Genomic DNA, 15,495 nt, shown 5'->3' on the forward strand with positions numbered 1-15,495 from the left:
CTCCAGATAACCTGTGAGACTGTCACTGCCGTCAAGCTAGTGGCCAGGTCTCTCAACTCCAAAAGTATACCAGAGTTTAGAGCCTATCTTTGCCATTAAGTGCTGTCCCCTGGGTGGTTTTTTATTTCTGTATTCCAAATTAATCTTGGTGGGCATCTTTTAGGGCCAGGGGTCTGCTGTAGCCTTTAGCAGTGCCCCCTGGATTGGAGGGGCTTCTGCTTTTGTAAACAGTGCTGTGAGGGTGCCGAGGCTTGGAGTCATGTGGCTGGAGCATTTGAACTGTAATCACTTTTAGGACTATTGCTAAGTTCCTTCTTTAAAGGGTCACATGGATTCTGCCTTCCTGCCACGAGGCATGGATATCCCTATCTCAGCCCCCTTGCCAGCTGGGCTGTTCTGTCTTTCACGGTCTTTGGGCAGGCATAAAGGACAGTGCAGTCGCCTGTTCCATTTAAGTGGCTGCGGTGGCCATAGGATTCCCACTTGTGGAGTGCCACTGCCCACCTCCATGCCAACCCCAGTCCTGGTGTGTTCCCAAGGCCATCTGATCTCTCCCTCATGTGGTATCAGAAATGGACGTGCTGCGGCTGGCTCTGTGGCTGCCAGGAGGGAGAGCAGGTGGCAGGGCCATCACTCAGCGCTTGCGTGGATGCAGAGCCCTGGGCCAGGACCTAGGCCATCCAGAAAGGGCAGACAAGGGCTGGGCTGGCCAAAGGGCAGTGCTGAGTCTCAGGCCAGCTTCCCCCAACTGCTCTTGAGAGCAGGCACGAAAGCAGAGCAGCCCTGCCAAGTGGGGGGCCCATAAGCACCGCTGTGTTGGAAGCCTTTATCCCTGGGCCTTTGGGGGTCCTCAGAGATGGGGTTGGCTGAAACTCTCCGTGCCACTGGTGGGGCACCCCATGGCATGGCCACCACCTGGCCTTGGCTTGGGGTTTAGCAGGAATGGGGAGGAGGCTTTGTGGGTCTCTACCTCCCGCAGCTCAGTAGTAGCTCACGGCAGGGGAGCACGTGGTTCCTGAGGCTGGGTTGACGCTACCTTGCCAGAGGGCGGGTGCTTTGGCCCATCTCTGTCCCCTTCCAGAGCCTACCGTCTAGGCCAGAGAGTGGGGAGGGAGCTGGGAGGCGGCAGAGCAGGTGCCAGCAGTCTGTGGGTCTCTGTTCTCCTCGAGCCCTGCTAGTTACTGCCACCCCATTCCCTGCTATTCTTAGCAGCTGTGTCAGGACAGAGCTGGCCGGCATCAGTCAGAGGCCTTTCTCTCTGAGCATGTGTGCTGGGAGGATAAGGGGGCCACTCAGATTTCCCCAGCGCCTCTGGTTGGGGCAGATGGCAGCTAGGCAGGCCATGTGCTCTGCTCCTGTACAGGTGGACACAGGACGGAGCCAGCTAGCAGCTCGGAGGGCTCAGCCCTTCATCTTCCCAAGGCCTGTCTCGTTTGACACTGACTTCCCTGGCCGGGACCTCAGGCCTGGGGTCAAGGGCCAGCCTAGCTGTCATTGGTACAGGCCACCTTGGGGGTCAGTACTTCTCGCGGCCTTCTCTTCCAGCCAAATCAACGGAGCCCCCTTTGAGGGTGGGCGGGTTATGGGCTGTGCAGAGAGCACACATGCTTTGGAGTCATCACAGCCTCTCTGACATAAAGCTCTTGTTCCCTTTTTACAGGTGAGGGAATTAAGGCTGAGGGAGGGCTTTTTTTTTTTCCTTTTTTAAGTCCCAAGGTGTACCACAGTGGACTAGTACTTTTTAGTTTAGTGGCTAATCCAGCCTTCTGGCCCCCAGCATGTCAGAATCTAGGACTAGACACAGTGCTTTTAGTGGAGTCTGGGCAGCCACTGTCTGAAGCTCAGAGGAATGGGAGCAGGAGAGGGGTTTAGTGTCACCTGGCTGGTTTCAAGGACTTTTGGGCCCCTCGCAGCCTCTCGCTCTCCTCAGGAAACCCCTGAACTTCCAGAACCTGCCAGAGCATCTGGACCAGCTGTTACATGTGGAAGATGAGGATGAGGAGAGTCAGGGTATGTGGCAGTTTCTGGTATGGGATTGGGGGAGCCAGGCTGGGCTCTGGGGGTCCTGGGCGTGCCTTCGGTGCATTCTGTCAGGCCCTGTGCCCTGCCCAACTCCACATCTACCTCTCCCTTTCAGGACAGGCTGAAGGCCGGCTTGGCCCATCCACTGTGGTCCTGGACCACACGGGTGGCTTCGAGGGGCTTCTTCTGGTGGACGATGACCTCCTGGGGGTGAGTGAGGGCAACGCGAGGGGCCCCAGGTCCAAGCCCCTCCTGACAGCCCCAAGCTCCTCCTGATGGGGCCTTGGTCTCTTTACCTTTTCTTTATGGAGCTGTAGCCATGACCCCCTCCTCATGGGCTCATTGAGTTCTCAGCCCCCAAGCCCTCCTGACACAGCCCTGAAACCTTCCTGATGGGACTCTGGCCCCAAGCTCTTCCCAGCACAGCCATGAGCCCCTCCCATCATGCTCCTGACCTAGAACCCCTCCTGACACAGGCCTAGGCCCTCCCACCCTGTCCAGGCTCAGTGCGGTGTTGGCCAGGACAGGCAGGCACCACCACCAGCTGAGTTGGGGATGGGGCCCTTCCCCCTTGGGGAGGCGGCCTGTGTGCCGGAGCAGAGGCTCACCATCCCTACCCTTCCCCCAGGTGATCGGACACAGCAACTTCGGTACTATCCGCTCTACCACGTGCGTGTACAAAGGTGAGACCGCGCTCTGCTGCGGCCGGGTCTGAGGCAGGAGGCAGTCTTGGCTCACCTGCCAGGCCTGACGTGGCTTATTCCAGGGAAGTGGCTCTACGAGGTGCTCATCTCCTCCCAGGGGCTCATGCAGATTGGCTGGTGCACCATCAGCTGCCGCTTCAATCAGGAGGTGCGTGCGGGGGGCGGAGGGGGGGGAACAGGGCCACCTGCTGCTCCTGCAGGCCATGCCGGGGCTCGGGCAGCCCTCCGGACCGTGCGACGTCTGCTCAGGACCGTGACCCAGACAGCCCTCTGGAGGCAGAAGGTGCCCCACCCCGTCCTAGGGCCACCCAGCCCAGGACACCACTCCTCGTCTCAGAGCATCCTCCCCTCTCTCTAGAGCTCTGTGGGCCCAGGCTGATGGCCGTTGGGTTCTGGCCCTGCTCCTGCCCACCTCCCCTGGGCCTTACGGATGCTTCCTCCTTAGGAGGGGGTTGGAGATACACACAACTCCTACGCCTATGATGGCAACCGGGTGCGCAAGTGGAATGTGACCACGACGAATTACGGCAAGGTGAGGGCCGAGAGCCCTGCAGCCCACCTGCCCGTGTCCGTCCTCACAGCTTGGTGGGGTCACTGGGCAGCAGGAGAGATTATAGGGCACGGGGTGGGGGGAAAGGGGTGGGCTGGGACTCAGGTCCTCTGTACTTATGGTCGCCTCCCCTGGGCGGTGGTGGGGACACAGCCGCGGGGCAGAGTGGGCAGGCCGCTGGGCTTCTGTGCGTCTGTAAGGCGTCCTCCCCTGGCAGGCGTGGGCAGCGGGGGACATCGTGAGCTGCCTCATCGACCTAGACGATGGCACCCTGTCCTTCAGCCTGTGAGTCTCCTGCCTTCACCCACAGGCCTGGCCTCGGGGGCCTCCCTCAGCTGCCCTCAGTTTCCCAGTCCCCGTAAGGGGGCCAGGCCGATATGGTAGCCTGAGGGTGGATGGCCGCAACAGGCCGCTCCCTGGCTCGTTTTGGCTCCCTCATTCTCAGCACTGGCTCACAGGCCTTCCCTTCTGCTCCAGGAATGGCGTGTCACTGGGCACCGCTTTCGAGAACTTGTCCAGGGGCCTGGGCATGGCCTACTTCCCAGCTATCAGCCTCTCCTTCAAGGAGTCCGTGGCCTTCAACTTTGGCAGTCGTCCCTTGCGATATCCTTTTGGGAAGAAGTCTGTGGACCACGTGGAAGCTCTCCAAGCAGGGCTGAGGGGCTCCCTGCCCCGGGAGTTCTGTGGGCTGGTGGGTAGTGGGCCATGGCTGCTGTGAGGAGAGATGAGGGCACAGCTTAGGTGGGCGCCGAGGAGCCCAGTTCTGGCGGCAGCCTCGGGAGGTGGGTACCATTGTCGCCGGTGTGGAACAGAGAAGAACAGGGAGCGGCAGGAGAAGCTGCGTCCTGCCGAGACCGAGGGAGCGCTCTGCTGCACGCCAGGCACGCTGACTTCCCAGCGCAGCCCCGGAGCCCAGGCCCCTCCTCAGGGGTCTCAGTGGAGAGGGGTGGGGGCGTCTGAGCCACAGACCAGGTGTTGCCGGCTTAACTCTGTGCCACCTACCCAGTGGCGGGCTACCGGCCCCTGCAGGACCCGCCGCGCGCTGACCTGGTGCGGGCACAGAAGTTGCTGGGATGCTTCCGGGCAGTGCTCAGCGTGGAGCTGGACCCTGTGGTGAGCCGGGGTCTGGGCCGGGCGAGCTGGGGGCCTTCCTTGGCCTCCTGCCCCTCACCGTCCTCTCCCCGACACAGGAGGGCCGGCTGGTGGAGAAGGACAGCTCCGAGTGGCAGTTGCAAGGCCAGCCCACCGTCCTCCTCACGCTGGCCCACATCTTCCATCGCTTCGCACCGCTGCTGGTGAGGGGGCGTCCGGGGGGAGCTGAGGCCGGCTGCGGTAGGGGTGCCTGTGCTAGGGGCTGGGAAGCTGAGGTGCGGACGTTCAGCACCGTCCCCTGGCCGGGGCTCCCTGTGACCAGAGCCCTCAGACCTCAAGGATGTCACAGGGAAGGAAGAGAGGCTTCCAGCTGGGGGCGTCGGGGGAGGTCGGAGAAGCTTGAGGGGGAGTGACGTCACAGGCTAAGGGAACTGCGTGCGGAAGCGCTGAGGAGCTCTGGAGCGGTCGCCCTTCTTGCGTCTCACTCAGACCCCGGGAGGGCTCATCTCTGTCTCGGGGTCGCTCGAGCGAGCCCAAGAGTCTGTCTGTGCCGTGGCCTCGGCCACGTGCCAGGGCAGGGGTGCCCTGAGGGGCAGAGGGCCCCGCCTCACCCGTGCCCGCCCGTGGTGCAGCGCAAGGTGTACCTGGTGGAGGCTGTGCTCGTGAGCTTCCTGCGCGGCGTCGTGGAGGCGGGCACGCCCGCCCAGGCTCAGTCCGTGGTGCGGCAGGTCCTCGACCTCCTGTGGCTCTTCATGGAGGTGAGGCTCCTGACTTCCAGCCTCGGGCCAGGGGGTCCGGCTCCAGCGGGGGAGGCGCGGGGAGGGTTTGGGGGAGGACCCACGGACGGCTGTCCCAGTGCCCGGCCTCCGCCGGGCAGGCGAGCAGCGCGGCGTCTCTCCCCCAGGACTACGAGGTGCAGGACTGCCTCAAGCAGCTGATGATGTCCCTGCTGCGGCTTTACCGCTTCTCACCCATCGTCCCGGACCTGGGCCTACAGGTGGGAGCTCGTGCCCCTGCCCTGAGCCCCCTGGGCCTTAGCCGCCCACTCTGAGCAGCCCCTCCCCACAGACCCACTATCTGCGGCTCACCATCGCCATCCTGAGGCATGAGAAGTCCCGCAAGTTTCTGCTCAGCAACGTCCTGTATCCTCCCCTTGCCGCCAGGCAGGCCAGACGTGTGGTGTCATCTGGGGTCGGTAGAGGCCAGGGAGGGCAGTGTACCTTTGGCCAGGGGTCCCCAGGGAGGCTCGGGACCAGAGCCACTCAAAGCGTGAGTCCTTATTCTAGGACCCAGCCTTCCCAGCACTTTGCGGAGCAGTGACGGTAGAACAGAGGGCCCCAGCCGGCTGGCCAGCCTGAGCAGGGCTTTCCAGATGGCTGCAGACGTTGGTGCCACATGGAAGTGTGGGGGCGCCACCAGGGCCTGACCTCTGCAGCCAAAGCACTGCTCCTTATCCAAGTCCCACGGCAGGGGGTTCCTACAGGATCTTGTAAGACTCTGCCCTCCCTGCTTCCCAGCAGTGTTGAGGACCGGGTCACCGGAGGGAGGGCCCTGGCGGAGAAGCCTGGGCTGGTAGCTGTCTTCTCTGTCTGGGGTCTTCAGCCTCCAGGAGGCAGACACAGCTGGGAGAGGGAGAGACCACCAGGCTCTCTCTCCAGCCTGTCCCCCAGTCTTGAGTTCCCATGACAAGCCTTTTTCGTCTGTTTGCTGGCAGTTGGGCTGAGTGGGTTCGACACCCACGGCTCTTCATCAGGGCTCACAGTCAGGGGAGACAGGCTCATGGCAGCGATGGTACCCCGAAGGGTGGGAGAAGCTGGTGGGCACATCAGGAAATAGGCAGGTTTGGGGAGGGCTTCCCAGAGAGAACTCCTGAGGGTGTATGGCGCACCCTTTGGCGAGCAGAGCTCTGCCTTAACGACCACCAGCTTCGACGTGCTCCGGTCTGTTGTCTTCTTCTACATCAAGAGCCCCTTGCGGGTGGAGGAGGCTGGCCTCCAGGAGCTCATTCCCACCACCTGGTGGCCGCGCCGCTCCAGCAGGGAGGTGGGCCCACTGGGCCGGGCGGACAGGGTCACAGTGGGGGCTGGCCCAGGCTGTCCGAGCCGCCTGGCACTGAGCACATGAGGCCCCTTCCCCGGCCTGGTCTGTGGGGTGGGGGCAGGGGTCTCCTGTCTGAAGCCGGCCCGGTTAAGTCCCGGGTGAGCCTTGCTGTCTTCCGTCCCCCGCCCCTGCCCAGGGCAAAGACAGTAAGGATGTGAAGGACGAGACCGCGGAGGAGCGCGTGCGGAGACGTGCCTACGAACGGGGCTGCCAAAGGCTCAAGAAGCGTATCGAAGGTCAGCCCCCTGCCTGGGGCACTGGGTAGGGGGTGGAGGGTTTGTGTGTGTATGTACTGGGGGGCCCTCGGTAGCGGCCATGTCTGGATTGGGCTTGTGCAACCCTGGGAGTGGAGCCCCAACCCAGACCTGCCGTCCCCTCCCTTCCCGTCCCTGGGGGCCTGAGGGCGAGGCCCTGGCCAAGGGGGGCTCAGTGTCGTGTGCCCCCCCCCCACAGTGGTGGAAGAACTACAGGTCCAGATCCTGAAGCTACTGCTGAACAATAAAGATGACAACGGGGTGAGTGACTCCCAGACCCCCGCGTGGGTCCTTGGCAGGCACAGGTGCTGGTCCTGGGCCCCTAGGCCTAGGGGGCAGGCACTGGCTCAAGTTCCATGGCAGGGCCCTGGCTAAGGCACAGCACTGAGCTGGTCCACTCTGGCTCCTCACAGCCTCATTTTTCCTTTCCTCAAAGGGTGAAGCTTCTAGGTACATCTTCCTGACCAAGTTCCGGAAGTTTCTACAGGAGAATGCCAGTGGCCGGGGGGTAAGTATCCACTAGGCCAGCCCACTGTGGACCCCTGGCTGTGTTGCCGGGTCCGCAGCCTTCTGGTACCTCTCAGCCTGCTGTGTCCCTGCCTCGTCTTCCTCCCCCTCTGCTGCCCTGCTCTCCGTGCTCCGCTCAGGGTCCTGGGGCAGCCCCGAGGCCTGGCGCAAACGCGTGTCCTGTGACCTGTGTGCACAGAACATGCCCGTGCTCTGCCCCCCTGAGTACATGGTCTGCTTCTTGCACCGGCTGATCTCTGCCCTGCGCTACTATTGGGATGAATACAAGGCCTCGAACCCTCGTGCCTCCTTCAGTGAGGGTGAGTAGGGCAGGCCTCATTGGAGAGGCTGGGCAGGGCTGCCCCTGAGGTTGGCGTGGAGTGTGGAGCTGGCGGTGGGGTGGGGATGGAGCTTCCCCAGGCTTCCAGCCATTGAGTCCTCGCCTCCTATTGGCTGGCTTTTCCAGAGGGCAGCAGGAGCCCCACACTGGAGGAGGGCCAAGCCCACGTTCCCTCTGTCCCCACAAGTTCCTGCCCGCTCCGGGCTCCTCTCCTTGGTCCCAGCCCATCCGGTCATCTGCAGTCCTTTGTAGAGAACACCATGGGCAGGCTCTGAGGTGCTGGGGGCTATGTTTGTGTGGGTCAGGGTCCTCAGGGTCAGTGGGAGCCATGCCTGCTCTGGACTGTGGGATATCCGCAGGGCTGGTCAGAGCCCTCTCCGAATGTGACCGCAGCCAGAATGCCCCCTTCATCCCAACTCATGCCGTCGCTGGCACTGACCTGAAGTGGTGGAGGGGGGAGGTCTTCCTGCCTAACTCACTGGCGGCCCTCCCGTCCCCCCCAACCCCTCCTTGCAGAGGCCTATATCCCACCCCAGATCTTCTATAATGGCAAGGTAGACTACTTTGACCTTCAGCGCCTGGGAGGCCTCCTCTCACACCTTCGGAAGACCCTCAAAGGTGCCTGCGGGGCTGTGGGCAGCGGGTAGTGCACAGGACGAGCTGGGCTTGGCAGGGGGTGTGGGGGGGGGGGCGGGGGCGCGTTGGCAGTGTCTCAGCCAGCTCTGCCGTGAGTGCTGTGATATCCTTTGCCCACCAGAGGGCGCCCAAGTATCTCGACCTGCTCCGCAGAGAGATGCCAGCCTCAAGTCTTGGGTCCAGCCATCCCTTCCCTCTGAGCAGCCACCCCAGGGGATGTCTGGGAGTCCCGTAATGTCAATGACATAGGGGCATGTTTGCTGGATGAGGAGTGACCATGGGATCTCAGTGAGGTCGCGGGTGGAAGGGGAACGTTCATAAGCATTGCCTGAGCAGCTTTGGAGGACGAGCCAAAGCGGCTGCGAGCACAGAGCACGCAAAGGCAGGGAATGCAGCAGCAGCCCGGCATGCCCGGGGGTAGAAGGCTGTGCGTGTGCCGGAGAGGACGCTATCAGGCAGGGAGCGATGGGAAATGAGGCGGAGGGTCGCACGGGTGGAGGGTAAGGGCCCTGTGAGCCACAGAGCAGGTGTGGGCTCATCCCAGGGGCTGGGGCCGCTTTGGAAGGTCTTGAGGCAAGGGAGCGAAGTCCAGGGTCTACGTGTGAGAACGGGGTGCCTGGGCCAAGTGAGGAGGTAGAGGGAAGGTGGAGGTGAAGGGCAGGAGCGAAGGATGACCCCAGGCTTCCTGTCGGAGGCTGTGGGGGTGGGGCTGCCTCAGGAAGGGGGCTGCAGGAGGCGGCCGAGGTGACGAGTCCGGTATGTGTGGGGACCACAGCCTGGGCTGGAGGCAGAGGTGCCGCAGTCGGCTGTCGATGTAGAGGTGGGAGCGGGCGAGCCGGTGGTGAGGCCTGCGTGCACGGTGGGACAGGCCGCGGCCTAGACAGCCCTGGATCTTGTGCTCGTCGAGAAGGAAGCAATGGGGCGGAGAAGTGGGACCCCGGAGAGCATGCAGGTGCCGGAAGTGGAGGCACTGACACAGGTGTGATGGGGAGTGTCTCCTGCTGTCAAGGCCCCGTGAGACAAAGGACCTCGGGGCGCGGCGCAGGCTGGGGCGGAGTAAGCAGAGCGCACAGGCAGAGGTGCAGTGGTGCGAGCCCAGCCTACCCTGGGCCGTTCCACTGCGACCGCTCAGCCCTCTGCTGGCCTGAGAGCCTCCTGCCATTCCTCCCAGATGACCTTGCTTCCAAGGCCAACATCCTGATCGACCCGCTGGAGCTCCAGGCGGCCACCATGGATGACCTGGACGAGGACGAGGAGCCGGCCCCGGCTGCGGCCCAGGTGCCGCGGTAGGGGCAGTCAGGGGGCTTGGTATCGGGCTGTCCCTCTATCATAAGGGCAGGGGTGTCACGCAGGGCCACCTCCCTCTCTGTGCGGGCAAGGAGCTTCTCACCAAGCAGGTCTCTTGTAGGTAGAGGCACATGCCTTCCTGCCATTTCCCAGCCCCACAAATCCACAAATCCTCGGGGCCCTACATGGGCCCCGGGCCCCGGAGAGCTGAGTGGCGTCTGGCCTCCTGTCTCCTCCACAGCGCCCCACGCAGGCTCTGGCCATGGGGGGCGTGCTGCCCCTGCCTCGGCCCAGCTGGCTCAGTTCTCCAACCCTGGGCCGAGCTAACCGCTTCCTCAGCACAGCGGCTGTGAGCCTGATGACCCCACGGCGGCCTCTGAGCACCTCGGAGAAAGTGAAGGTCCGCACACTGAGCGCCGAACAGAGGACTCGTGAAGACAGTAGGTGCCGGGCAGGGCCAAGCGTGGCATCTGTCATGCACGGTTCCCCACCCGGGGCAGAGCCAGGCTGCACCCCCATTCCCTCCTGGCCCCGTGGCCTGGCAGTAGCTCAAGGACATGGGAAGTGCACTCCGAGGGGAGGAAATCAATGCTGCAGAAATAGGCCTGAGCGGCAGGCCCTTGCCCTTCCCCCACCCCCGCGTTCTCCCTGCAGGGCCCTCCTTGAGCCCAGGGTGGGGGAAGGGGCTCCCTTCTCCTGTGAGGCCCACCCTGGCACCACAGACCTAGGAGAGAGCTGGAAGGGCCTGCGGCCCTGACCCTGCCCTTCCCCCGCTTCCTAGTCGAGGGCAGCCACTGGAACGAGGGCCTGCTGCTGGGGCGGCCTCCCGAGGAGCCGGAGCAGCCCCTCACCGAGAACTCCCTGCTGGAAGTCCTGGATGGCGCCGTCATGATGTACAGTCTCAGCGTGCACCAGCAGCTGGGCAAGGTGGCCCACGAGCGTGTCCTGCACTCCCGCGCTTTCCGAAGCCTGCGCGCGCGCGTGTGTGTGTGACCCCACGGGGACGTGTGCCACGGCGAGACTGGCTGCTGCCGGGAGCATGGGGGCCTGACCTGTTTTGTGGGAGGGGGCTGTGCGCGGCCAAAGACTGGCAGGGCGGGGGGCCAGGCTCAGCACGGAGAAAGCCGAGTGAGGTGCCCAGGGCTCACACCGGAAACGCGGTGTCCCATACTCTAGATGGTGGGTGTGTCTGACGATGTCAACGAGTATGCGATGGCTCTGAGGGACACAGAGGACAAGCTCCGCCGGTGCCCCAAGCGGGTAAGGCCTGGACGGGCAGGTGGGTTTGGGGGAGAGAGGGTTGTTAACAGAGAGGTGGCTGGCTGGCTCGGGATTCCCGGGGCAGGCCGCAGAGGAGATCCAGACTGCCCTGCCCTTGCTTCTGGGGGCTACCCCGGCGGTTTTTCCCGCGACTATGCCACGTCAGGGAGAGCGGGGCTGCCATGAGGGCGCGGCGTGGCCTGAGCCCCATCACCAGCTGCAGCCTGTGCCAAGGTGCCCCCGCCCCTGCCCTCTAAGTGCTGACGCACACCCGCTCTCCTCATCAATTATGAATTCGACCCCGAGTGCTTCCTCGGCCACTTGCAGAGTCAGCAGGAAGCGGGACCTGCCTCCCCCACTCCCCCGGAGCCCCTCAGCCAGAGCTCTCCGGGCCTGGGGAGTGGGGCTGAGCAAGCCTGGGCTGGGCTTGCCCGGCAGCCCCTGCCCCCAGCTGAATGCAAAGCCCAGGCTTGGCCAGGGCGAGAGCAGCTCCTGGAGCTCTGGTCCCTGGGGTGTCCTGGCCAGGGGCTCACGGAGCCTCAGCTGCATCTCACTTCCGTGTTCTGTGCAGGACCAAGGTCCTGCTCAGGCTTGCCAGGGGGGTGAGAGGCGGAAGAGGAATTGAAGAGTAGAACTGGGTCTGCCCACCCCTTTGCCTGCTCTGGGCACCAGTGGGGTCCCTATCCGGCTGCCTGGGGCAGGCAGGGTGGGGGTGGGGGTGGGGCCATGGCCTGACTGTTCTCCTTTTCCCTTGGGTGGCAGAGGAAGGACATCCTTGCAGAGTTGACCAAGAGTCAGAAGGTTTTCTCCGAAAAGCTGGACCACCTGAGCCGCCGTCTTGCCTGGGTCCATGCCACTGTCTACTCCCAGGTGAGCGGGCGCGGCCTTGGCCAGTGGCTGCTGCCCTCCCCAAGCTCACTGCCTAGTCCCAGAGCCGGCCAGGTTGTGCCGGCTCCTCTGTGCTACCTGCCCTCCTGGGCCTCTGGCACACACCTGCCTCCTCCCTGCTCCTCATCACCCTCCCCCTGCGCCATGCCACACCCCCTGAACCTCTCCTGCCCCATGGGCTTGAGTAGATGCCGTTGTAGGCACCCCAGTTCCCCTCACACATCCTCCCTTGGGGGAACAGAGCCTGTCTCCCCTTCTTCCCTGCCCCTTCCTTCTCTCTGGGGTGAAGGGGTGCTCTCCTGGAGCCCCACACGCCCTCAGTCTGCACCTGCTTCCCTCAGACTCCCCTCCCTCCTTTGAGGCTACAGCCTTGTTTCCTACTTTGTCATTTGCTCGTGCATTGATTCCGTAATATGTGTCCAGAGACTGGAGTATGTCAGCGGCATCCTGACGCTAGGGACACTCAGTCCTGACCCAGAAGGACAAGTGTCTGCCCTCCCAGGGCCGTCGGCCTTGAGCGGTAAACAGAAAGATGGTGCACTCTCCCTGTGACCCTGCCTTGACCCCCAGGCCCCGAACCCTCCAGGCTTGCTGTCCTGGCATCTCTCGCCAGCTAGTGAGTGCCTGTGTCAGGGCATCTGTCTGCCTTCTTAGGCGTGCCCTTCCCCCCTAACTGGGTGATCAAGGCCCTTGTCCGCAAATCTCCCCACCATCCCCACTTGCTTCTTCCCGCCCTCCTTCCCAACCCAGACCACCTCCACCTGCTACGCCTCCTTTCTCTCTTGCCTCAGAGCGCCTTGACTCCAGCCCCACGGAGGTGATCATGGTCCGGGAGCTCCCTCTCCTCCCCTGAAGGGGATTTCATGGCTGTCTGCTGGCCTAGGCAGTCTTGCCACCCCACCCACACCATCTTCTTAGGAACCTTGCCCTACCATCCCTGTAGCTTCTTTTCCTTTCTTTTAAATTATGATAAATGGGCTCCCTGCTCAGCGGGGAGTCTGCTTCTCCTTCTCCCCCTCCTCCCTGCTTGTGCTGTCTGTCTCTTGCATTCTATCTCTTGCGCTCTCTCTCAAGTAAATAAAACCTTTAAAAAAATGAATAATGATAGGGGCGCCTGGGTGGCACAGCGGTTAAGCGTCTGCCTTCGGCTCAGGGCGTGATCCCGGCGTTCTGGGATCGAGCCCCACATCGGGCTCCTCTGCTATGAGCCTGCTTCTTCCTCTCCCACTCCCCCTGCTTGTGTTCCCTCTCTCGCTGGCTGTCTCTATCTCTGTCGAATAAATAAATTTAAAAAAATCTTTTAAAAAAATGAATAATGATAAAGTATACCTAAAATTTGTTCTCTTAACCATTTTTTTAAGTTGTGGAAGAAGACCTAGACTATATTGCTTACCACCTTAATCGTTGTACCTTTCAGTTATGTTAAGTGTGTTCACATTGTCGTGCGGCCAGTCTCCAGAACCCTTCATCTTCCCAAACTGAAACTTACCCCCCACCTCTGCATTCCCTCCTCACCTCGGTCCCCGACACCCACCATTCTTTCTGTCTCAATGAATCCGACCGCTCTGGGGACCTCCTGTAAGTGGAATCGTACAGTATCCTGCTTTGTCCCTGGTTTATTTCACTGAGCGTAACGTCCTCACGTCTCTCTGTGGCAGGTGGCAGGATTTCCTTCCTTTTAAGGCTGAGTTATATTCCATTGTGTGTGTATATACCCCATTGCCTTTGTCCACTCATCCATCAGTGGACGTTTGGTTTGTTTCCACCTTTGGGCTACTCTGAACGGTGCTGCCGTGTTCATGGTGTATACAAAAATCTTTTCAAGATTCCGTTTTCAGTTCTTTTGGGGATGTACCCAGGGACAGAATTGCTGGATGACGTGGTAATTCTATTTTTAAATTTTTTGAGGAACTGCCGTACAGTGACTGTACCATCTTATATTCCTACCAGCAGGGCACAAGGGTTCCAGTTTCTTCCCATCCTTGCCAACCCTTGTTACACACACTCCTTCTGTGTGCGTGTGTGTGTGTGTGTGTGTGTGTATGTGTGTATATATTTCTTTTTTTGATTGTAGTTTATCTAATCAGTGTGAAGTGGTGTCTCGTTGTGGTTTTGATTTGCATTTCTCTATTGATTAGTTAATTTGAGCACCTTTTCATGTGTTTATTGGCCATTTGTAGATATTTGGAGAAATGTCTGTTTACGTGCATTTGCCTGTTTGTTGATTAATAGGAATTATTTTTATATATTGGCTATTGGCTCCTTATCAGACTGTGACTTACACATATTTTCTCCTATTTTGTGGCTTTTCTTGTCATTCTGTAGATGGTGACTTTGTCGCAGTTTTCATTCTGATGAAGTCCAACTTACCTGTTCTTTCTCTTTTGCCTGTGCTTTGGTTGTCACTGCGCAAAAGTCAGTGTTAAATCCGAGGTCATGAAGTCCTCCCTGCATGTTTTCTTCGAAAAGTTTTGTAGCTTTAGTTTCTAAGTCTGGGTCTTTGATCCATTTTGAGTTGATTTTTGTAAAAGATGTGAGGCAGTGGTCCCCCTTCTTTCTTTTGCATGTGGAGATCCAGTTCTCTTAGGACCATTTATTGAAATGACTGTCCTTTCTCCATTGAACAGTCTTGGCATCCTTGTCAAAAACCCTCGGATCGTATGTGTGAGGGTTTGTTTCTGAACTCTCCATGCTATTCCATTGGTCGTAAGTCATTTTTTATGCCAGTACCACATTGTCTTGATTATTGTAGCTTTGCAGTAAGTTTTGAAATCGGAAGTAGGAGATCTCCAACTTTGTTTTATTTCAAGATTGTTTTGGCTAGTTGGGTCCCTTGAGGCTCCATATGAATTTTAGGGTAGATTTTTCTATTTCTGCAAAAAAAGCCATTGGGATTTTGATAGGAATTGCATTAAATCTCTAGTTTGCTTTGGATGGTATTGTTATCTTAACAATATTAAGTCTTCCAGGGGTGCCTGAGTGGCTCAGTCGTTAAGCGTCTGCCTTTGGCTCAGGGCGTGATCCAAGTCCTGGGATCAAGCCCCACATCAGGCTCCTCTGCTGGGAGCCTGCTTCTTCCTCTCCCACTCCCCTGCCTATGTTCCCTCTCTCGCTGGCTGTCTCTCTGTCAAATAAATAAATAAAATCTTTAAACAAAACAAAACAAAACAAAAAACCAATATTAAGTCTTCCAATCCATGAACATGGGATGTCTTTTCATTCGTTTTTAAAATTTTTTTCAGCAACACGTTAGTTTTCAGTGTACAAGTCTTTCACCTTCTTGGTTAGATTTATACCTTGATTTTACTCTTTTTGATGCTAATGTAAGTGACTTATTTTCTTGATTTCCTGTTTGGATCGTTCGTTGCTGCTGTGTAGAAACACAGCTGACGGGGCATCTGGCTGGTGGCAGTTGGTTAAGCATCCAACTCTTGGTTTTGGCTCAGGTTGTGATCTCAGGGTTGTGAGATTGAGCCTGGGAGTCGTCTCCATGCAGGGCATGGAGCCTGCTTCAGATTCTCTCTCCCCTGTGCACGTTCTTTCTCAAATTAATAAATCTTAAAAAAAACACACAAAAAACACCACAACTGACTTTTGTGTATTGATTTCATACCCTGAATTCATTTATTCTAATGGGTTGTGTGTGTGTGTGTGTGTGTGTGTGTATGGGTGTGGATTCTTGAGGGTTTTCTACATGTAAGATCATGTCATCTGTGAAAAGAGATAATTTGTACTCCTTCCTTTCTAATCTGGATGCCTTTTATTTCTTTTTGTTGCCTGATTGTTCTGGCCAGGGCTTCGAGTGCTGTGTTGAGTAGAAGTAGCCAAAGTGGGCATCCTTGTCTTGTTCCTGAT

General features: G+C 59.4%; 1 protein-coding gene across 11 annotated transcripts in view; it reads left to right on the forward strand.

Annotated features, from left to right (window-relative positions):
• RNF123 (ring finger protein 123) overlaps positions 1–15,495 on the forward strand; it is a 29,015-nt gene that overhangs the window by 3,736 nt on the left and 9,784 nt on the right. For 6 of the 11 annotated variants that reach the window (XM_044384855.3, XM_044384856.3, XM_026500855.4 and 3 more), the window contains 23 exons: positions 1,931–2,010; positions 2,138–2,232; positions 2,651–2,705; positions 2,789–2,874; positions 3,172–3,258; positions 3,494–3,561; positions 3,754–3,879; positions 4,275–4,389; positions 4,467–4,571; positions 5,001–5,126; positions 5,273–5,365; positions 5,437–5,510; positions 6,294–6,411; positions 6,605–6,704; positions 6,922–6,983; positions 7,159–7,230; positions 7,429–7,549; positions 8,086–8,187; positions 9,377–9,483; positions 9,734–9,932; positions 10,274–10,419; positions 10,669–10,752; positions 11,515–11,622. In XM_044384855.3, coding sequence (XP_044240790.1) covers positions 1,931–2,010; positions 2,138–2,232; positions 2,651–2,705; positions 2,789–2,874; positions 3,172–3,258; positions 3,494–3,561; positions 3,754–3,879; positions 4,275–4,389; positions 4,467–4,571; positions 5,001–5,126; positions 5,273–5,365; positions 5,437–5,510; positions 6,294–6,411; positions 6,605–6,704; positions 6,922–6,983; positions 7,159–7,230; positions 7,429–7,549; positions 8,086–8,187; positions 9,377–9,483; positions 9,734–9,932; positions 10,274–10,419; positions 10,669–10,752; positions 11,515–11,622 — 2,329 coding nt within the window. Of the gene's footprint in view, positions 1–1,913; positions 2,011–2,137; positions 2,233–2,650; positions 2,706–2,788; positions 2,875–3,171; positions 3,259–3,493; positions 3,562–3,753; positions 3,880–4,274; positions 4,390–4,466; positions 4,572–5,000; positions 5,127–5,272; positions 5,366–5,436; positions 5,511–6,293; positions 6,412–6,604; positions 6,705–6,921; positions 6,984–7,158; positions 7,231–7,428; positions 7,550–8,085; positions 8,188–9,376; positions 9,492–9,733; positions 9,933–10,273; positions 10,420–10,668; positions 10,753–11,514; positions 11,623–15,495 lie in introns of all 11 variants that reach the window. The other 5 variants (XM_048211662.2, XM_026500858.4, XM_048211665.2 and 2 more) reach the window with 2 other exon arrangements.

The sequence above is a fragment of the Ursus arctos genome, unplaced genomic scaffold (genome assembly GCF_023065955.2).
Source record: "Ursus arctos isolate Adak ecotype North America unplaced genomic scaffold, UrsArc2.0 scaffold_14, whole genome shotgun sequence".
Taxonomy (NCBI): Eukaryota; Metazoa; Chordata; class Mammalia; order Carnivora; family Ursidae; genus Ursus; species Ursus arctos.